General features: G+C 45.2%; 1 protein-coding gene across 1 annotated transcript in view; it reads right to left on the bottom strand.

The window, feature by feature from the left end:
* The window catches only part of LOC138610186 (spermatid perinuclear RNA-binding protein-like), a 68490-nt gene that overhangs the window by 11427 nt on the left and 33586 nt on the right, over positions 1–23477 (bottom strand). The window contains exons 4-11 of the mRNA XM_069682896.1: positions 23072–23237; positions 20476–20620; positions 12805–12920; positions 8744–8839; positions 8487–8598; positions 7252–7349; positions 4418–4511; positions 4184–4249 (exon numbers count right to left, since the gene is read on the bottom strand). Of these exons, the coding sequence (XP_069538997.1) occupies positions 4184–4249; positions 4418–4511; positions 7252–7349; positions 8487–8598; positions 8744–8839; positions 12805–12920; positions 20476–20620; positions 23072–23237 (893 nt within the window). The remainder of the gene's footprint in view (positions 1–4183; positions 4250–4417; positions 4512–7251; positions 7350–8486; positions 8599–8743; positions 8840–12804; positions 12921–20475; positions 20621–23071; positions 23238–23477) is intronic.

Genomic DNA, 23477 nt, shown 5'->3' with positions numbered 1-23477 from the left:
ACTGAATGAGTGATAGATACAATAAAGACCTAACCACCGTAACATCTTCACTGGTTACTAACCCTGTTTCGGCCATGTTTGTGACGTCAGACGGTGACGCAGCAGAAAAGAGACCAACAGGAGGATAGTTCACTGGCAATAGGAAAAGAGACAATCGGCATCCATCAGTGGGTCTTCCTGGGTCTGAAAAACCTGTGTCAACACGTTAATTATGGTGGGAAAGAGGTGTAAGCTAGCGCTAGCGTTAGCTGACTACGTCACACTTGCTAACCCCTCTCACCTTGTCACCTCCGCCCTCTCATCAAAATAAAGTCACTTGGCTCCAAAACACAAGATGACGACAGCTTCAGAATAGTGCTCCACAAACCATCAGGTAACGTCACACTGGCGTTGACGTATATTTCTGAGACACCGTCTTTGTCCTGAGCAGACGCGCTCTCATGCTGCGGTAAAGCAGCAGCACGATATCAAACATGGTTCATGTATCAGAGGGAAAACTAAATATATTAAAACTGCAAACGGAACAAAAAACAGGTGAGAGAAAACAACTCAACACAACTCTTGTAATTTAATATGTTAATGTACTTCTGTATTTTTCTGCTCCTGTTTCTGTACAATAAGAGGCTGCAGATGATGGGAGTGCAGATGAAATGAAATAAACGAGTAATAAAAACAGTTTCTTCTTCTGACCTCTGAAGTCTTACTTCCACTCATCTTTTCTCTCTTTTGACGGACAGGTCTGTAAAAGTGGGAAATCAAACCTAAAATGTGAGTTGAGGTCTGAACCTGCTGAAGTGACGCTTCATATCTCTGCATGATCAGCTGATGATGAACCTTCAGAGCAGTTCTGCTGATTTCAGGGGAAAAGATGCCGACGTGTCCGGCAAAGAAGTGAAATTTAAAGTGAAGAGTTTTCTGGACTTCTAAGTATCATCAATATTTCAACAACATGAAGAAGTTGAGAGTGAAGCAGGAGCTGGAAGTAAAATAAAGTTGAAACACTTCTGAGATGACTCGTCTGTCTGAAAGCAAACAGCAAAGAGTTCACCAGAATCACCGGTCACACACCTGCAGCTCAGCCCTGATTATACACAGTGTTACCAGTATTATTGTTGCTATGTAGATACTGGATGTGCACGAGTGACTTCTTCTACAAACACTTCTGTAGAATGAACTGATGAAGTCCTGAACAGTCTGACTCTATGAGCCTCTTTGACACCCAACAACCAACATCATCCAGATCAGCTCCTTCAAATGATGCAGAATTATCCAAACACACTTCCTGTTTGCGGCAAATTAACTCTGGAATATTGTGATGATTCTCAGGAGGTCATTTTTCTGATTTCTCTGCAGATTTAAGAGCTTTAACAAACTATCGTAACTAACCTGCTGTTTTAGAACACCTGTATGTTTTAACGATGCCTCTGTCATGTATTAGCTCAAAGTGATAATCTGGAAAATTCATGTAAATAAATGTCTGTTAAGTGTCTATATCTCGCCGAATGAAGTAACACAAAGGTTATTGAGCCGATGGCCCACTGAACAGAGTTACAGACTGGCTGACTGGAGCGACTTTCGCGTAAAAGATCACAAGCGGCGCCCAGTTAGTGACGCGTTTTCCATCAGCCAGCAGTGGTTGGTCTGCCAGAGAGGGTAGGCGGAGCTAAGCGGCTGCTTTTCCGCTCTCTGCAAGTGTTGCGAGTAAACAGTAATCTACTATGGCTGAACAAACAAAGAAAAGATGGATGACTACAGATACAACTTCAACAAGAAGTGAAAATCCAAAGAAGAAGAAACAAACTCGACGCTCAGATGAAGCAAACAGTCTGAAAAGGAAAGCGACCGTCAGCCAGGAAAATCAAGAGTTACAACCGGAGCCGACCGTGGACGTCACACATGCAGCACTGTGTGGATATCTGTGAAGTGTGCTCCCGCAGTTACCGTTTATTGTCACAGGTGTCGCCAAAGAGAACGAAACTGAGACCTTCAAGATTACCACTTTAATTGTTAGCTTTTATACCCCTACAGTTTGTCTCATGTAATTTGACCCCCGACCATCAATAAACTTATTTCATGACCTTTTCTCCTCCAGTTTACATCTTTAGACGCCGACTACAATCAGAGCTGGATAACCTCTGTGTTTTGTCCTGATAAAGACCTGCATATGTGGAATGGATTTAAACCTCTGTGACATTAAGACACTCAGACCTTTGGTGACCTGAACACCGGAGCGGATTGATCCCTGATAACCTCTCCGGTCGTTCCTTTCAGCTCCAGCAGCTTCTTCTCACTCACAGCTCAAATCTGATAACGGCACACATTTTCTGCTGCCAGGGAACAAGTCTTAACTTGGTCTTTAACCTGTTTCTGAGCTGAATGCACTGAACTGGATCCCCTTTATGATCCTGTGAAGACGTGAGAGCAGAGTCTGGACCACAGCCAGGTGGGTCAGGAGGCTGCTGAGAGACCGAACACAGCAGGACGTGTTTTTAACCTGACAGCTCGTTTTGATCCGCGGCCTCACCGCTCGCTGCTTTCTGCTCCACTGAACCACTTTTCCACCTTTTACACACAGTCTGTCAGAAAGCACTGTGTTTACTGTCAACACACACACACACACACACACACACACACACACACACACACACACACACACACACACACACACACAGTGAACACCAGAGTCTTTTGTCTCTGTCATTAGCAACAATGAGGCGACAAACTCCTCAATCAATATCCATTTCTCTGCTGCAAAGACACAAACTGTCCTGTGGGCTCCTCACGAAGACGAGCTGACCAACTGACAAACTAGGGTCCGTGTCCAAACAAATAAAGTCCTTGTGTACAGGAATCAAACGCTTCTATCCCAGCTGTCATTGGGCGAGAGGCGGGGTTACACCTGGACAGGTCACCTGTCAATCACAAACACAAAGAGACAGACAACCTTTCACGCTCACGTTCACACCTACGGGCGATTTAGAGTCACCAGTGAACCTATCGAGCATGTGTTTGGAAGCTGGAGCACCCGGAGGTAACCCACGCATGCGCGGGGAGAACATGCAGAATCCACACAGGAAGGCCCACTACGTCTGAACCGGGACTCGAACCAGGAACCTTCTGTGAGGCCACAGGGCTAACCACTGCACTGGTTGTTTGTCGTCTTCTTCTCTTTGTGTCTGTCTTGTCTTTCCTTGAAGGTGATCTGCCTTCTGATGCATGAAATAAAACAAATGTTCGACTGAGGTCCCGTCCTGTGCCAGAAGGCCTTAACGGCTCTGTGGGCTCCGAGTCCTGATGATGCTAAACTGTCAAAGTTTAACAAATCAAACGTGGACATCCCGTCACCTTGATGCCTGTTTCTGATACCTGCATGAGGCCGATTGATTTGAAGAGAGAAAACGTTCTGACTAAAATGTTTTGAGTCGACTAAAAGGGTAAAAATGGCGATAATGTGACTGAAACTAAACATCAGATGTTCAGACTGAATCTGAAATAGCTGCTACATGAACACAGGTACATGTGAACATGACAATAATGTTTCCTGTAGTAAAGAACTTAAAGCAGAGCTGAGATGATGCCACAGCCGGACACAGCCACATGTTCACATCATGCTTATAGTTTGGGAAGAGGTTTACAGGTTTGCAGATCATAACCGACTGCAGTGACCTTCCTTCCTACAAAACCTGATGAAGTGACATCATCAGCTGTAAAAACTGTGCAGACTTCTTGTCGTGCTGATGGCCGCCCTGCGAGCTTCAGTTTCCTGCACGTCCTCCTGCTCTGCTCCATGCACCACACGTGATAAATAAACACTGTGTTGGTATTTATGTGTGTAAAACCAACGACACGATGACGGCAGAGGTCACATCATCAGGTTAAAAGCAGGCGGGGGAGGGGCTGATAGGTCTGTCTCTGCCTCGTGTTGTTTCACTTTGATTTACACTTTTAATTTAGCATTTTAACACTCCAACAGTTCTCCTCGCTCTGCAGCAGCCTGCAGACCAACATCAGCTCTGTGTCCACGCACTCAGCCCCCCCCCTTTATTTCTCTGTGTCAGCAGACTCTGCATCTTTGCATCAAACAGCCTCAGTGTCCCACAGCGGTGTGTGCTGTGTTCAGAGGAGAGAGGAGGAAGAACAAACTGAGGCTCTCTAAGACAAGCGAGTCGATTGTCAAAGTCACCTTTCATCCTTTTGATGAAGTCTCTGTCGTCGGAGCCCACGTCGTCCCGAAGCCTCTTCTGACAGCCTGCAGGGACCAAACACACACACACACTGAACACCTGAAACATCACACACATATAAATATATTAATGTGACTAAACAGAGGAGTTAAACAAGCTGATTTACAGGCCGGCAAAGAGAAGGAAGGTATAACACTGCAGGGAGGAAACCAAACACACACACGAAAACACACCTTCTAACAGCCGAGGTGAGGGCCTGCTGGCGGGGAGGGGATCCATATTCAAGACTTTGTAAAGCTGTCCGAAGGCAAGGAGGCGTAACGCATGCTGAAACACACACACACACACACACACACACACACACACACACACACACACACACACACACACACACACACACAGAGACAGAATAAGGGCACATCAGTGTATTGGTGGAGCAACAGAACTCTGCACTCAGAGGGGCAACCATACCGTTTATTCCCGGATCAATAGGCTCTAATTATCGGGGAAACTGGCACGTTTGTGTAAAACGTCTGATTCTGTTGGGAGGAACTTCATGCATTATAGAGAGGAGGAAAAAACACGCACACGAAGGAGGGAAAGAAGAAGAAAGAGGGATATTCCCAGACTGGCAGAGAGGAGGAAAGTACAGAGAGAGAGGAGCGGGAGGAAAAGATGAGTCTGAGGAAGTCTTCATGTTTTCCCGCCCGGGGGGAGACTTTGTTGTTGCATGTGCAGCAGCAGCAGCAGCAGCAGCAGCAGTGTTTACAGCAGCATTATTAGCTGTAGTCATATCGTGGTGTGGGTGTGAACAGGGAAGAGAGTTCCCACGCTCATTAGGTGGCTAATTAGGCCGTCAGCTCGTCAGGCCTGGGCAGCACGGGGGGGCGGGGGCTGATTTGAGGTCAGAGTCTGCGGCCGCTCAGATATTTTTAGAGCTGACGTGAGCTCGGGGTTTCACCAGGGCGGCCGAGGACTCGCTTTAAATAACCTCCTTCAATCAGCTGAACACGAGAGGAGACTTTCTCGAGCGATTTCCCAGAAGAAGCGCTGACTCTGATGCAGCGGGCGGCGAGGAGGAGCCGCCCGGTGGGACGAGACGCTGCTCAGCCCGGCTAATGATTACATGGCGTTAAGTGAGCGTCTGCGGCTGCTTTTATGGCAGGAAAACAGGAAGGAAAGGTTTATTGCGCTCTGAGGGGAAACTTAAAGACAGAATCCATAAAGCAGCAGGTCTAATGAAAGCAAGCTGTCATGTAAGTTCTGTTCAACATCAGAGCAGATCTGAAGCTTAAGTTCTCCTCCAGGGAGAAATTCTGCTTCTAAACTAAGACTTCAGACCGTAACGACGCCTCACACTTTTTATTTTAAACCCTCTCTAAATGATTTTCAAAATAACGGATCAAAAACTCTTTTTAAAGACGAGCAGCTCCAGCTTTTTATGTTTTCTCCTCTGAGATTTAAAGAGCTTTTTATTTGTGTGACCGTCTTCATCACCTTTGGGAGCCGTTAAACCGGAGTATCTGCGGCCCTAAAGAGACAGACCCTGTTAATTTGAGCTTTTAATGTCCGAGCGCCGGGAGCAGGCCGGATAATGCAGGTGGGAAATGTTCTTACTTCTTAAAAGCGAGCGTCAAAGTGTCTTTGAGGAGAGCATTAAACCTTTAACTGATCCAGAGGGACACACAGGAGTTAGAGACAGAAGTATCTTGTAAGAGTACCACAACACTTTCTCTTTGAGCCTGGTTCAGGTTAAAGATTCAACTAATAGTGAAGAGCTGCTTCACGGCAGAGCCCTGAGCCAGAGGGAGGCGGGGGGACACTTTACTGAGGGACACTTTGAACGTGGATATTTAAATCCTGGTGTCAACTAGGACACAGGTTTATACGTCAGACCTGAAACTTTTTTGGTACCAGGGAAGAAAACTTTCTTCAGTCGCCCTGAGCCCCCCCCCCCACTGAGTCCGCTCACAGTCCTTTTGTCGGCTCTACTCCTAAAATTGTACTTCAGCATTTAGTGTCCCTGCATACACAGCAAATGGGATGAAGCAAGGGGCGGCTCCTCGCCGCTACAAAATCCAAACCTGCTGTTTAAATATGCAGGAAACTGTTTTTAGTGTGTTGCTCGACACAGACATGCGGGGCTACTTTATGAACCTGCAGTGTGAAAGAATATCAGGTCATAGAGGAGGAAGAGGCAAGCGTCAGCAACAACTACAGCTGCAGTTAAAGTGCAGCCACGGAAACAGAGTTGGAGTTTGGGCCACATGTGGATGGAGGAGTACGTGAGACAAACTGCTAGATAGTGTAAAAACTTCAAAAGCCAACGGGACAAAAAAGAAGTCAGTTTGTACAAAAGTTATAACCTGTGTCTCAGTTCAGGGGCTGCTTGTGTCACCAGCTGTTCCCGCCCTTCATGTCCCTGAACCTGTTAGTCTAAAGATAATTTGTTTCATTGTTGTCAACATTTGTCTCTCTAGCTATTTGACTGAGCTGAAACTAAAGTTATTATATTTAGAGTGTATTTCTCAGCGGTTTCGGAGTCCGTCATCTTGTTTGAATTGGCGGACAATGAATCTTGGGATACGCTGGGCCGCTGTGACGCAGTCCGCCTTCAAACGCGTCCTTCAAAGGACGCAGCTCCTGAGTTGGAACACAGCTCGTCTGTGCTGCAGAACAAGGCCTTGGAAACTGTCCCAGTGCTGACTGGTTTTTGCAGGTATTCCACTTTTTGAACAGAAACAAACACAGCCACGTTTTCATAAAGATTGACCAGAAAAAAACTCCTTTTATCTGCAAATAATTATTATTATTAAATTATTTTTCAGCATAACTGTCAAACTTGCATCCTGCTCCGTTGAAAGACATCTCTTTAGGTTCTTGTAAACTGTGATGGACATGTTTCACTGTTCTTTTAACCTTTTCAACCCAACTTATAGATATTAATAAAACATAGAGACGTTAGAAACTCTGGTGATGTCAGAGGTTTAAGAATGAAGAAATGCTGATGAAACGTTTTCCCTCCTCAGTTTCTCCTCTGAGACTCCGCCGGGTGAAGAGGACTGACCTGCGCGCTGTCCGTGAGGGCGTCGGCCTGCTGGGCGCTGAGGTCGCTCAGCACGTCCGTGGGCTCCCTCTCACAGGGGTCGTGAACTCCTGGCCCTCCTGCAAAGAAAAACCACGTCAGTGTTTCTGCAGCAGGCTCTGACTCAGACTGAACGCAGCTTCATTTCACCACACAGGGACACAAGTAAGTGACTCCTGTTGTAATTCATCGATGATTCAGACGCATTCAGGGACCAAGCTGCCGATTCATCGCTGAGGAAAACCCTGAAACGCGTTTTAAAATCCAATCACATCTTCACAAAGAGCGGCTCTGCACGGATCAAACGTGGGAGCTGAAGGTTTCCCAGAAAAAGAATGACAAATACAGAGAGAGGAGGCTGGTGGAAGAAATAATTCTGACAACATTTTTCTCTTTATTTAAAGTGAAAAGGAAACATTCTTCTGCTCTGGACTCAAAAGAAAACCTCAGAGGACAAAAGAAAGTTGTGTCAATCATTCTGAAAAACGAGTCTTATTTAAATCAAACGAGTCGTGTTGCTGTGAATCCTCCGGGACTCTCTGAAGGAGCCTGAAGGGAATCTGCAGCCACTTTGTAAACATTAATGCACCGCGCACAACTGTACGATTGATACGACGCTGTTACTTACAACCAGCTCTTCTCTTTGCTGCCGTCCGGGAGGCGTTTCGGGACCTCAAAGAAACCTGCACATCCAGGCTCACACACAGTTTTTACCAAAGAGCCATCACCGAACTGAACTCTGCAGGAACACTGCCCCCCCGCACCAGCAACACGTAACACAACAGGACTTAAGACTGAACAGTACCAACGTACAAAATGTGCAATAACATTTCATGTGCAATAATATCCTTTTAAGGTACAATAATATAACACTTAAGGCTGCACTCATTGCACTTGTTTTTCTGTCTTTTATAATATACTATCATGTGTGTGTGTGTGTGTGTGTGTGTGTGTGTGAGTGTGAGTGAATGCATGTGGCTTTGAGGCGAATCTATTTTGTTTGAAGAGATGCACAGCACATTTTGTAGTACAAAGTTCAGCCTGTAGATTTCTGCATATTCACCTGTTTGTCTCCATAAATTCTTAAAGTGCTAATTTTTCGTGGCAATTGACCAAATGTTTCTGAGCAGTCGGCCCGTGGTTCATGAGCAACATTAAAGCAGCCCTGGACGATGAGTGCGATGTTTGAAGGCTGCAGTGAAGGACGGATGTCTGACCTGGCAGGAGGATCCCTGAGGCGATGCACTCCATGACTCGACGCAGAGCCTCACCTGGACCCAGCGGGCGGTTACAGGTGGCGATGGCCTTTTCACAGATCAGCTCCAGAGGCTGCAGAGGGCGAGCAGAGAGAGAGAGAGAGAGGGAGGGTTGACTACACATCCTGCACGTGCACAGCAGGTGAAATAAAAGTTATCTTTCTTTAACTGAATGTTTCTGTACAACAGTTCATCCTGATTCTGCAGCTGTCACCTACCCATCCTTTGAGCGGCCGCCAACCCGGCAGTCTGTTGCACATGTCTCTGAAAATCCTCAGGACGATGACGCAGGATTTGAGATCTGTGACTCTGGCCTGAGGGGACACACAGACAAAGAGGTGACAGCCAGAGGAGGAGAATTTCAACAAGACAGCAAAAACTTAACAATATGTGCCCATGACACTTTGAGCGCCGGGGATCTCATATCTCAGAGTCTGCAAAGAGGCATTTCAGGACCAGTGAAATGTCACTGTGCTGCTAATACCACAGTGAGAGAGTGAAATGTGATGTTTTAAAAGATAATGTTCTATTTAACTTTATCTGCGGGCAGAAATCCTATTAAAATGAGCCTCAGGGAAGAAAACATGCAGTTTGGAATCTGTAAAAAGAGACTCTAAACTACAAAAACATTTCTCTTAAAGGAGAAATCCTCCCCTGGAAAAAGCCCCTGTCAGTCAAAGCTGGTGTTCTCTGTAATCCACAGAAGCAATAATATTTTAAATTGGTGCCACAGCTGTGGTTTTGTCCATTGTACATTCCTACAACACCCAGCGTGCATTGCGCCCCTCCCTCTGAAACGAACGGCCCAGCGAGGGACGCTGGAGTGAAGCGGTACAGAATGCGAAATACAACGAGGATATGTCGGTGGATCGTGTGAAAAATCTTCATGTCTGCAGTCTACATTTCAAACCTGACGATTTTGAACGAGACTCGGAGGCGGCGTCCTGGATTGAGGAAGTGCAGGGCCCAATGGAGAAGCGGATAGCGCCCTCCAATGGCACGGAGCCAAATTGCATTTTTTTCCCTATCATAATGGCATTAGCTCCCCATAACTGCATGAAAGGACTGAGGTTGAAAATCGGCGAACTGGCCCTTTAAGAATAAAATACAAGTACAGAGATGAGAATATGGAACATTTCACAAACAGTAAACACTATCAATATGTACATCTCTCCTTATAAGGTTTTTTTTTAGTGGTGAAGTGAGTCTGTTCAGCTGAAATAAACAAGCTGAGTTAACAAAAGCTAGTTGCTTTGAGTGTTTGGGGTACGTTATTACCTGCAGGAGCGAGTGCTATAGCTAGCAAGCTAATCTGTTAGCATATCTAAACGTTAAAGCATAAGCATAATTTTACCTTAAAAAACACAGGACTGTTGGTCTACTGCTGCCTTGATTGGTTAGTTTGTTTGCGTTATTGTATTTTAAACACATTTTGTAATCCACCCAAACTGATCATTTTCATGTTTGTTCAACATGAAGCGATGTACTTACTGAGGCAGCGGGAGAAAAGTAACTCTAAGTTTTCTGCGAGGTAAAATCCTTGTTTTTCTGAATGGAGTCTGGTGTGTCTGCAGAGAGCGATGTAACGTCTGTGTGTGGTTAAAACAATCATCTTCCTCTGTAACAAAAAGGTCTGTCTCTGTAGGGATCCTTTCTGTCATGTTGTCACACACTTAGAATAACAATCTGAGCCTGTCAGTGGAAACAACAAGAACTTTGAGTGGACGACCTTTGACCCATCAAGGATTATGTTGCAGCCATTACAGCCTGTTTCACTGCTGCAGGATGAACACATCTACTGGAGCGATTTGTAAACCTGTAGTACTTTAAATCATTTAAACCCCAAAATATGTAAAAATCAGGCCCCAACCAACCAAGATGCAATATCTCTACAACTGTGGTCCCAAAAATGCTCCTCTGAAGGTTCTGCCAAAGTTAAACGATATTATTAAATCACACTGGAGATCATCGACACTTCAATTTGCACAGGACGACTATTCACAACAATGAAGTCTGCCATTATATCTAGGCTCTTTCATTTAAAGCTCACAGACATGATGGATGTTGGGTGAGCAGAACAGCACTAATTGTATCTGCAGTTATAACAGATGAGTGGAGGTCCGCGGGTCATATTAGTCCTGTCTGAATGTGATGAATCCTCATTGAACCGCTCACCTTCAGTCCTCAGTGCAGCTCTTCTCTCAGGTATTACTCTACATTCAGCTCTCCTTCCCCGAGGGGAGACGCTCGCCGCTTCACCTGCCCTTGACTCGTCTCCCTGCTGCCTCCTCGGAGGGAAAAACTCTGAGCTCAGGCAGGAAGTCTGAGACGCAGCTCATCGGGAACAGGATCTTCAGAGTAAACGTCAGGCTCATGGTGGGAAGCTAAAATGCTGTTATTATGTGGTACTGCTGTGATCCAGGTTGAAAGTCATATGAATGAAGGTACCTGACAAATCCTGATTATATATTTCACCGCTTCTATATTAATAAACAACTGAAAGACAATTGATCATTAAAACCTGGAGGGACAACAGGCCGTATTAAAGTCAAAGATATTTGATGAGCCGTTAGCTACCGACAGACAAACTGTGACATTAACTAGGATGCTAATTGTAAGCAAAAACACTCCACTGTCATTAGAACGCCACCTTCAGCTCAACCTATCCAAGACTGAGCTCCTTGTCATCCCAGCCAGTCCCTCTGTGCAACCACAGATCAACATCCAGCTCGGACAAACTGAAGTCTGCCTGGAACCTGAATACTGAACCTCATAACTGACGACCAGCTAACCTTTAAGGTTCACGTGGCCATGATCGCTCGGTCATGTCAATTTGCTCTGTACAACATCAGGAAGATCAGACCCTACCTGTCAGAGCATGCAACACACCTGCTGGTACAGGCTCTCGTGATATCACGCATTGATTACTGCAACTCCCTCCTGGCAGGCCTTCCTGCACGCACATTCAAACCTCTGCAGGTGATCCAGAACGCAGCAGTGCGACAGGTATCAACCCAAAACAGGACGTCACTCCACTGCTCATATCCCTCCACTGTTCGTATCACTCCACTGTTCGTATCCCTCCACTGTTCGTATCCCTCCACTGCTCGTATCCCTCTACTGCTCGTATCCCTCTACTGCTCGTATCCCTCCACTGCTCGTATCCCTCTACTGCTCGTATCACTCCACTGCTCGTATCCCTCCACTGCTCGTATCCCTCCACTGCTCGTATCCCTCCACTGTTCGTATCCCTCCACTGCTCGTATCACTCCACTGGCTCCCAAACTCCATTCGGTCTGCCGAGTCCCTTTCACCTTTAAGAAGAAGCTGTGCACTTCCTGTCAGCAGCAGTGTCCGATCACACCTGAAGCTGTGCCTTGGCTCTCACTGACTCCGCCCCCTCCTGTCTCGATCGTTGCTCGTGTTGTATTAACTCTCAGGTGTATGTCGCTTTGGGCAAAAGCGTCTCCTACATGAAACTCTAACATTGTAACACTGTACACAAGCTTCCATCCATTTTTACAGAATTTGCTGAAGGAAATGCTAATTATTAGCGCAGGATGATATGAAGCTAACACAGCTTCCTCTCTGATATCTTTGACAGCGTAGAGCAGGGTTCGTTGGTGGTGTCATGTTTGGGATATTAAAATCACTTTGGTTACAATAAGGGATAAATATGGTATAAACAGTATATATGTACTTCTGTTTTCTGCAGCATGTCACTTCACTTTACTAAGATTTAACTCAGACAAACGAAGGAGCAGCTGACTCATGGCTGCTCCTCCTCCAGGACTGAGGACCTTCATGTTCTGTTCAGACCTTTATCTTCCACGTTTTTCACGTCAAAGTGTTGAAGTGTTTATTTTTGTTGAATAAATGTTTGGCAGGCGTACTCGTGATGAACATTTTGCTACTTTACAGTGTTTAATGAGTCAGAGACACCTGTTTAATGGAGCTCTCTGAGCAGCAACTGGGACTCGCCTTGGAGAACGAACCCCTTGTAGAGTTGAAAAGTGTCAGGTGATAATGTCTGCACCGCACACCTGTGTGAATGTGATTGGATGATACTCGAGACCCAGCTGTGAAGGAAAGCAGCTTCAGTGCTCTGACTAAACACAGGCTGTGCTTCATTAAAACCCCGTCATTATAATGTGATTATGTTTCCCTCCAAACATATTTGCTGCTGCACATTAAAGTGAACTAATCTCATTTCAGAGGTTGGGCATATTCACGCTGGAACTTGTTGAGAGTGTTTGTGTCATCGCCCAGCTGTGCTCACCTGGAACCATTTGGCGTGTCGGAGCGAAGCCAGCGCAGCTCGACACTCCTGCCTGTCCAGGACGTCCTCCTTATCCTCCTCCTCCTCGTCCTCCTGCCTCTTCTTCCCGTCGTCCTCTGGAGAGAGAGACAGGATGAGACGCTGATCTCACACACTCTCACACAGACACACAAGCAGCAGGGAGGACGGCTGAGTATTAGCAAACCCACTGATCTGACCCAACGAGCTTGGAGGAGGGGGTTTGAGAGAGTCTGTGATTTTCTGGGAGAGGGGGTTTCTCATGCACAAGGCAGGATCAGAACCGGAGAAGACGTGAGCGCATGCGTCTCGCTGGCCGGCCGGAGTCTCGCTCGAGATGCAGATCAGTGGCTGAAGGCGATGGAACACGCCAGATTAGTGTGTTATCAATTACAGCGCAGGACGAAAATGAGAGCATGGCATCGAGTCAGGAGCAGAAGCCAGATTAAAGATTAAAATAACACTTTAGAACAAGGAGACGTTTGGCTCAGGGAGGCCTGAGACTGGGAGCAGAGCAGATGCATCATCTCCTGGCTCTGCAGTTTTCTGGCTGCCATGCTAGTATTTTCAGTCTTGCGGGGTCGGTCAGATGTTTATGTTTGACTGAAACGTTTGTCTCTCCACACCGGGGTCCTGTGGGGAGCGCTCCCGCCATGACCGCAGGCCGAGCCATGGGAGAGAACGACAGCAGAAGAAGAGTGACAGATGACAAGGACAACATAAACATCTGAGAGTGAGAACGCCACCCTGGAAAGAAAGTGAAGGCTGTTTGTTCTCGGAGTGCCCGCTGTGGGACAGTCAAGCAGACGAACAAAAGGGCAAACAGACTGCAGACCACACTGCAGGGCTCCGGAGGGAAGGCTCACATCCAGGAGATCTCTGCGACTTTTAACATTATCTTTATTCTTCTGCTGCCAAGTGGCAAATATTCAATGTTGATAAATGTCTCATCAGGCTGGAATCTTTCTCATTATGGCTCAGAGATCTGTCCCAGTGAGAGACAGTCAGCGGAGATTAAATCACAGCGATATTACACACAGAAACGCTGACACAGAGCATTAAACAAGCTCCTGCTCTTTGGGAGGAAGTTATATTTTAGTCTTTAATTCGAACATTGAAAGTCATCTGCTTGTGATAAATCAGCGTAATGTGAGCCGAGGAGCAGCGTGTGTGTGTGTGTGTGTGTGTGTGTGTGTGTGTGTGTGGTTCAGCAGTCTGCTGCAGTAGAGACTGTAGTGAAGCTGAACAGGATGAAGAGGTGGAAGACAAACGAAGGAGCTGATGAGAGACTCAGGGCTGCTCCTCCTCCTGAGGACCTTCATGTTCTGCCCCTGAGAATTCTGGGTAACAGGAAGTACCACTCTGACTGTAAATCTGCAGATGATGGGTAGATTTGTAAGAGTAAACTTTTTTATGTTCTCTGCTACTCTAAGTTTTTCTTTCTTGCTGCCCCTGGAGACGTCACGAACAAATACAACTGCAGTGAAACGGACAGAAATCCATTAAACAACTTTTCTCTCTCAGAAAAACCTTTCAGGTCAATAAAAAGTAAAGAAATGTTTCTAAAGATCACTTAGGATCGTGTTCCTTACAGGCACTTGAGCGTTAATGGATCAATGATACAAAAGGATGCACTCATGAAATGTGAGGTTAAGAATTTCTCTGGCCTTGACCAAACTTTTCAGTAAGATGTGCATTAAAACTGGAAGCAATCACCAAACAGCACTCTGTGACTGATGTCAGAGGAAGGCACTGTCAGAGTTCCCATTAATAAAAATGTGAAAATGTGCTTTCATAAAAACTTTCTAAGCTTCATCCAAAAGGCAACTGGACCTAGAATTACGATGACGTGGATGACCAAGAACCTGCACAGAAACGTTCCTTCGCATAAAAACAAACTAAATATTTCTGAACACTCCAGAAGTTTTTTACTTTGAGATATTTCTATGAGTGCAGAAGGCGTTTGGATATTAAAGTCGAGCTGAAACAGCATTTGGAGAGTATCTAGCTTCCGTATCGTGACGTATTTCCGAGTGAAACAGGACGTGCAGGCGGGACATATCATGAGAGGGATTTGATTTGATCGTTGAGAAGTGGGCGTAGACAGACGTTCTCCACAGCGCAGTAGCTAGCTAACTGACCGAGCGTTCTTGGTGCTCTGCGGCTAAAAGTGGCAGATTGATTGGTTGAAATTGTTTGGTGCTAACTTACGTAATACGATTTTTTTGGCCTATATTGTCAAACAGATGCACAATATTACCGGGGATGTGATCTAAAAGGATTAAAATGTTATTTTTCATTTCCCCTCGACTTTAAGACAGCGCTGACATTGTTAGATTTGCTTAGTCTGATGCAACATCTTCAAATAAGTCTTCCAACAACCTGTTAAATCTAAAGTTCGTGTAAAATGCCGATGATCAATAGCCTCATGCCTCAGCGGTGAACATGCCGGGCGTGTCAAGACTTCCTGCGTGCTGCATCGTTTACAGAAAAAGAAACAGACTTTCTTGTGATTTATTTTAATTAACAGCTCTTTAAGTAAACATTTCTTGGATTTTCATGTAAATAAATGTCTGTTAAGTCTCTACATATCACCGAATGAGGTAACACAAGGTCTGCAAGGTAAGCAGTCCCTTAATTACCGATTGTCGGCAGTGGGTGGCGCTCAAGAGCACGAAACTGAAATATTCGAGATCTTTAAGTTTGCTGAAATAACAACATCATGATGCAGATTAGGAACAAGTCAACACGAAGCTTTGTCAGGTCTGTCCTCAAAAACTACTACAAGCTTGTTAAATGGAGGGCGGATCATTTATGATGCATTTGAGGAAGTCAGGAAATCTGAACACTGAACGGCTTTCGTGACGCAGTGGAATTTATCTCAAGTTGAATTTTAGATCTAGCACAGATTGTTAGCTGTTAGCTGTTAGCATGCAGATGTCTGTTTGTAGAGATGAATGAGAAGCTGAATCATCATGAGTTAGCTGCTGATGGGAGCCGGGATGTGCTGACGGTGGATTACGTTCCGCCTGCTTTTGCTCTCCTCACGGACTGTTTTTCCTGCACACACCGCAGCCTGCTGATACGTGATTGGTCAATATTACTCTACAATACTACAAACAGAAACCAGAACACTTGCCGTCCCTAAAATCCACGCCCCTGCCTACAGACGTAAATAGAGCTTACACACAGTGTTCTGTGTGGCCTGCTGTGTATTCGGACCTTCTCTCTCCCTGTGAGGAGTTTTTGGTTTTCCTCGATCTTAATCTTCGTCTTTTCCCCCGGCATGTTTTAGATTGCTGGGCTTTGTTGTTTTAGTTTGGGCTGGAGATCTCCGGTAGCCCAGTTATTGGTCTTTTGTTTGATCCTGTTTATAGATGGTTTAAAGGGAGGTGCTGGGAGCGCTGGCCCTGCATCTTCTCGTCTTGTGTTCATGTCGGCTGGCGTCTCCATCTTCTTTTGTTTCCTCTGAGTTAGTTATTTATATTCTGAACATTTTTGTGGGTCAAATGTTTATAATTTATCTGCCGTCCTCTTTATCCATCACGGCCCCCACTTTGAGCCTTGGGTGTTTTTTTCCTCTTTTGTGAGGGGGGCCTAAGAACGCACTGATCTCCTGTTGCCAGTCTGCAGCTGCCGCATGTTACCTGTGTGTTGTTGCTTCGTTTTACAGCTCACCCGATGTCAAATAATAACGTCATCAGACTTTCTGTTACATAAGAATAAATACTTTTCTTATTTGGTCTTTATTTTTGATCAGTTAAAACAGGATTATACACAAAACAATCTATGGCTGCCCCTGATTAAAAGATTTTAAATATAACTGAATCGTATATGTAACACAGACATGTAAAGTTGATTTACTGCACAAATATCATTTAAATAATCTCATTTTAATCTGCAGTCAGTGGACGGAGGCCCCAGTAATGTGCAGGCTGCAGTCGTTTAAGATTTAACAGGATCTCTTCATATTTTAGGGCTGCAGAGTGCAAAAAACTCTTTTTCAATCATTTACAGCTGTGAAAAGGAGAGTTATATAATGATATGTGAATATATGATTCTGAGAGTAATTTTCTTGCCAGAGACTAATATTGAATCGTCAGCAGATACACAGGTGAGGTTAAAGGGTTAGGGTTAGGGTTTAGCTTATACTACTACTGACACATTTCACTTTGCAGATTCTATTCAAATGTAAATGACTGATAAAAACAGTGTTGGCCATTGTTATTAAATTCATAATTTCATTGTTCCAGCTCTGATTTGCTCACTTACTGATATTTACTGTCTGATTCCATCTCAGTGTTCGCTTCAGTTTTTCTCATTAGCGTTCATTTAGAGATGATTGTCTTTAATTCTCTTCACCTACAAATGAAATTAGATCTGATTGGAAGCAGCACAAGGACTCAGTCACTACATGCTGAATCATTCTGCTGGTGTATTCAGGACTGCAGAAATAATGATCTCTAACAGGGAGGCTACATATACATGAAGAAGGACTCACAGGCTGGTCATATTCTAATCGGACGGTGTATTTACTTTACAGACTTTTATTTTATTATAACCGACACCTTTAATTCTGTCTTCACCTGATATTCAGGTGAAATGTTGAAGTTGTTCCCAGAGGCAGAACAGGAAGGATCACTCCCAGGTCCAGACCACATACAGAAAAGAAGCACAGCCCCCCCCCACACTAAATTCTCCCTGACATCATCATCAGCTTAGTGGAATTTTGTTTAGTGACCAGGACATCAGATTAAATCAATTAACACCTTTTTACAACATGAAATTATGGGACTAAATTGTGAGCATTGACTGTATATAAAGATGGCCGACGTCTGCAGCAGAGCAGCTTCTTGTGTCGGTCTGAAGCAGATATTCACGCTGATGGAAAGTTCAATGACTGTAGTGTTAGTGTTAGTGACGTCTCCTCTCGCCGTTCCTCCTCTACTCTGCTACTCGGGAACAGAACGCTGCAGGAGCCCCATTTGTCAACAGAGCTGTCAATCATGAGGCCACGCCCCCTTTTTATAGCATCAATAACTCATTAAAAGTAAACGTGTCAGAAAAATGAACACTTGGACATAAATCAGCATGATAAGAACTAACTATAATGACAGAAACCATGTTTGGGAAAAATGTATTTGATTTGTATTTTGATTTTATAGTTTGACTCATGTCCCATCTGTTAACATGGAGGAGGCGGGCTTTAGGAGCTATACTGCAGCCAGTCAGCAGGGGGCGACAGAGAGGGTTTGGCTTCACGGTTAGGGAGCTGTCATGTCGGCCATCTTTTTATACAGTCTGTGATTGAGAGCCAATAGTGACTGATGATTTAATTAAAGCAGGAAGTACAGATCTGGACATGGTGGCTGCTGGGTAATGTAGTCATTTAATAGATATGGACCAGAATTTCATGGTGACTCAGAGAGAAGTCCAGTTAACAGAGGAAGGGGGGGAGGAAGAGGAGCATGTCTGAGGCAGAGAGTGAGGTGAGTTGATTTGGTTGTTGGGGAAACCCCTTGTACCCGGGGTCTCCTGCAGCCAGGTGGGGGGGGGCTCCTCGTCAGCAGCGGGGCCTGCGGAGAAGTGTCAGTCCACGCGGCGGGCTGACCTGCGGAGCTACGGCAACAAAACCAACAGTCAGTGAGCAGAGGCCAGCAGGAGGAGCACTGTGAAGACCAGGAGGGTGAATCAGAGCCAGAGGAAGGAGAGGCCTTCTACCTGTACGTTCAATAATTCACTATCCATACAAAAGAGAAGGGAGGGGATCTCACTGTGTTTCCAGACCAAAAGCTAAACTTATCTTCCTGCTGTAATATCCATAGAAAGTCAATGCAAATTTAAATAGACACAAATTAGCCACAAGATACCGAAAGTGAATTCTCGAATAATGCAAATTAACACATTTGCATTATTCGAGAATTCACTCGAGAGTCACATTCGCGTGACGTGGTGCTGCGAAAGCCTAGAAAAGTTATTCTCCTGATGTATCATCAGAAACGGTCAAACCAAACTCCATTCAAAAACCAGTCATTTTAAAAGTAGTGTTCTTGTTGTCTTGCAGACAGACCTGACAAACATGAATGCAGACTTTTTACAACCCTGCCTCCTGATGTAGTTCTCTCAGCATCCTCTCAGCCTGTTTATTGTCATTAAATCTCAGTAACATCTGATTCTTTTGGCTTCATAGCGCTGTAGTGAGACAGATCTCCCACGTGTGACTTGTTAGATACAGTGAAACTGCCACTCAGCGGAGACAGACGGACAGGCGCTCCACAGCTAAAACAGAACGCCGGTAGTTGGTGTCCATCAGAGAAATCCTGGTACTGATCCGAGCTAACAGCTCATCACACTGGGCACTGGTCAGCCTCGAGGAGCTGGAAGCAGCAGGAGAGTTCATCAGACACAGCTCAGGAGGAGGAGGGAGGTTAACCAGCTGTGTGAGAGTCCAGGAGCTGGTATGAACTTTGACACGACAGCGTTTCGTTGTCCGACGTATCTGCAAGGGTAAATACTTGCAGGTTGTGTTTTATTAAAACAAATAAACTCAAACTCAAAAAACTTGCAAAGCAAACCAGGAGCAGGATCCAGAATCGAACCAGATATCAAAACCAAACCCTAAAATCAGCTCATTGCCACTAAACAAATGTGTCCTTCAGGGAACTCCGAAAGCTGCAGTCTAGTTTCTGAGCGTAGGTCTCCCTGTCAGACGGCCCCTCCTGCTCTTGTTTGTGTGTTTACAGCAGAGCTTCAGGGACACTCTTTGTTTACAGGATTTCACACTATAACACACCGGATGATTCTGACAGCCTGTTGAACCTGAAGGAAAAATGCTTTTCTCCTTGTTGTGACTCTGAACTCTCCAGCTGTGCTGCCGAGCTGCACAATCCATTTTCTACCTTTTGTGACGCCTCGATTCTTCCCACCGGGAGCCGGACCACAATGGAACTCGCTGTTTCACAATGGCTGCTCTTCACTTTCATTCATTTTTTATTTCATTCCCATTTGCAGGAGGAAATAAACACAGAGGAAGCACTGAAGCCAAACAGCAGACGCCTGACAGAACGGAGAGTTTCTCACAGCTGCTGGGGCGACATTTCTGCCTGATTCGAGGGATTACTTCACATGAACACCTCCTCCTCCTCTTCAGAGATTAATCCCTCACAATAAATGTATTTATGACCTGAATTGTCTGTTTCTAACACTTGACCAAAAGAAAGACCTTTTAGACTGCTGATTCCTCTGTCGGCAGCCTCAGAGACACCTGAGACACACGTCTCATTTTACGTCAATCCCAACCCAACACTTCCCCCTGCGGAAATCATCCTTCACCAGCCACCTGCTATTTCCTCCTCACTTGACCCAGATCCATATCTTCCCTTCTCCTCTTCCCCCTACTCCCCTCTCAGCTTTCAGCCCCTTTATGGCTCATCCTTTCTATTTCTCACAGATTGCTTCCCATTTAAAGCTCAGGTGTCGGAGCACTTTCATACCTTTACGTTCCCGCTCTCCCTCTCTCTTCTCCGCTCTCTGTTGTGGTGAAAAGGTCAAATAAAAACAGGGGAAGCTTCCTCCCAAACAGGAGGCTCAGGAGGAGGTTGGCAGGGTGGGGAGATAGGGGAGTTGGTGTGCGTGTGTGTGGAGGGTAAATACCTTCTTCTGTGGTGCTGTGCTCCTCCCGCATGGTTAAGGAGGAGAGGCTGATCTTCAGCGTGAGTCGGGGGTCTCTGGTGCTGCAGACCCGGATGGCCGCTTCAGGCACGCACGACTGCACCTCGTATTTGTCCTCCGTCATTGTCTGCAAAGCAGAACTGCACCATTAATTAAAAATACAAAATACAAAGCTGCAGCGTGGAGTCCTGATGTTTGTGAAGAAGAGGAGCTGCTGCTGTAACAGTGGAAGACTTCAGGACAAAGCTAAGTCTTAAATGTGCAGAATGTGTTGCATAACAAATCAAACAGAGATAAACCAGCTGTTATTTTATCCTTTAAATCAGAAGTTTTACGTGTTGCTCTTGTGTCTGAGTTTCTGTTTCACTTTCAACAATAACTTCTTTTACTGGCAGTAAAAACATAAGAGAGAAAGTGAAACTTCCTGCACAGATGTTTCACAATAAGAGCCTTCCTGGAGGGTTCATAGAGGTTAACTGCTCTCTTTCCTGGTGGGCTTTTAATTTGAAACATACATAAGCGGTATTGGCCGGATTTTCAAAGTAAAAGTCATGAAACATTTTAATGAACTCAAACCAGAATTTTTCATGCTGGGAAAATGTTTTGCAATACTGGTCGTACTGGTTTAATGAACAGGACAACGACTCTTATTCTTAGAGTTAAATCAACATTATATGTATGAAATTAAACTAACAAACGGTGACGTTTTTTTTTTTACATTTTGTTATCTTAATGTTTTAACTGAATAACGTCCTGATTGGAACATTTGAACAGCCTTTAGCTAAATGTTTCCTGTTCTCTGGTTCACAGATCTCTAAGTCGTTTATTTCTTTTATTTTATTTTCTAATCGACTCAATAAAAAATATATAATAAATATAATATATATAATTGGAATTGATAAACTGATGCTGACAGACGGGAGACATAATTGACTCGACTCTGATCTTCTGACTGACTCTCTTTCCTCCACACCTCGCTCACAGGTTCCTCCCTGTTGTTCCTGCTGGCTGATTCCCAGCAAGACAAACAACATTTTTCCTCGAGATCTGTGGTTCCTTCAGTCGCTCGTTTTTAAAGTGCTTCGTCTCTATCTCGTCTGTGTGAGGAATGACCCCATCCACCACCCCTCCGCCTGTCAATCTCTTCTGTTGGTCCAGGAAATGAGAGCTTCAGACGGTTTCCTCCTCTGATGATGAAGCTGGCAGCAGCTGTGGCAGGTAATTAACTGAGAGGGGGAACAGGAAGTGTGTTTAGGCTCCGTGTATGTTGGGGCTGCTTTGTTAGCTAGCAGCTGATTGGAGGAGAGAGGGCGCAGATCTTTAGATACAATTATTCCTCTGCAGCTCAGAAAGCCTAAAGGTTCCTGCGATGCATCGATGCATCGTATCCAGGTCAGAGCTGATAAATGAAACACAGCCTCCACAGCTCCGTCCACTTCAGATCCTGTTCAAATCATCTCCCACTGACTAAAAATAATCCTTTCATCTGCTGTAAGAGTAAAAACAATTTCCTCCTGAGAAATCATTGATGTCACCGCAGTAATACATCATCATTCTGTGGGAGGAAGGATGCGTCGCTCCACTGAGCTTCAAACTTTTCTCTTTTGGTTTTTATTAGTTTTTAATCAAGAAAAATATATTTACAATAAGAGGAGATCAAAGAGGAAGAATTTATTTAAATACTGAGTTTCTTCTTCTACTAATATCTACGACTTCTTGTGCTTTTATTTTTGGCTGACCGCCGGGGTCAGGCCTACACACAGGACTGACTGACCTCCACTGACGCGACTCTCTGTCTATACGGCTCTGGATACTTTGTTCGGGGAGTAGGCGGGGCTGCTCCTCCGCTGCTCGTCCGCTGTCCTCACCTACGTCCGCAGCGCGCACCTGCTTTCAAACACGTCGTCATCGGCCTCATGAGGACCGTCCTTGTAACACATCGCCCACACAAGCGCACATTGACCTGACGCGGTCAGCCACATACGAGGTTTCGACCTGGTCTCGTTCCTTCTTCGTCTTTGTCTCGTCTTCGTATCATATTTAACTTTTCTTTGTTTGCGTGGATCATTTTGTCAGGTCTTTGGTATTCAGCTGAAGAGTACATAAAGTATTTCTTCACGTGTTTTCATATCTTTTCATTTTGAAACAGAAGTTTGTCATAACTTTAAACCCTGTGAGTGAACATCTACATTCTTATAGAATTTATATCCCGTGTTTTGAGTTCCAATCAGCGTTGATGGTAAATGTAGTCAATTAAAGCAACACATTTCTCAGTGCTGCTCGATGCCAGAGGACGCTGAGTTCACCTGCTAGCAGTGCCTGCATTTACCAGGATGCATTGCAGCGAGCAGCCACAGCCTCGCTGTGTTCGTTTTCTTTGGTAATTTTTTTCTCTATATTATGCATCATCTTTTTTCAGAATCAGCACGATAACGTGTCTAACAGATGTATTATTACTGTCGTCACGTCCTGCCTCATGCTTTCCTCTGAAGCTCGACCAACATGTCGTGTCCTCAGCTGTGTCTCTCTGGATGCTCGCAGCTGAGAGCTGCTGTGTTTCAGGTGTGTCTCAGCGTACCTGGATCTGCAGCGGCAGGTTGGCGCTGATGGTGTACAGCAGCAGCTTGGTGGGTTTCTCTCTGCACATCAGAACCAGCTCCAGGTCCAGGTCCCCTCTGATCAGGAGACCTTTGGACACCAGGCCGACACGAGTCACGCCGCAGAGCAGAGACGTGCTGTCCGGCCTGAGAGGAGACACACGAGGGTTCACAGGTGACAACACACAGGTACAAAGTTTACAAAGACTTTCTGAACACGGGCAGAAGACACATTAACATGAAGTAAGCTGGAGGTGAAAGTGTGGCTCCATGTGAAGGGAAGTCTGAGTGAACTGAGAATGTCTCCATGTACAGTACATGCTTTGTTAACTCAGATCCTCTGTGTGGACGTTTTAGGAAAGGAGCCAAATGTGGAGAATTTATGAT

The sequence above is a fragment of the Semicossyphus pulcher genome, unplaced genomic scaffold, assembly GCF_022749685.1.
Source record: "Semicossyphus pulcher isolate SPU_LCO1_2020_fin unplaced genomic scaffold, fSemPul1.0.p SCAF_6, whole genome shotgun sequence".
Taxonomy (NCBI): domain Eukaryota; kingdom Metazoa; phylum Chordata; class Actinopteri; order Labriformes; family Labridae; genus Semicossyphus; species Semicossyphus pulcher.
This window is presented reverse-complemented; position numbering and strand designations above follow the sequence as displayed.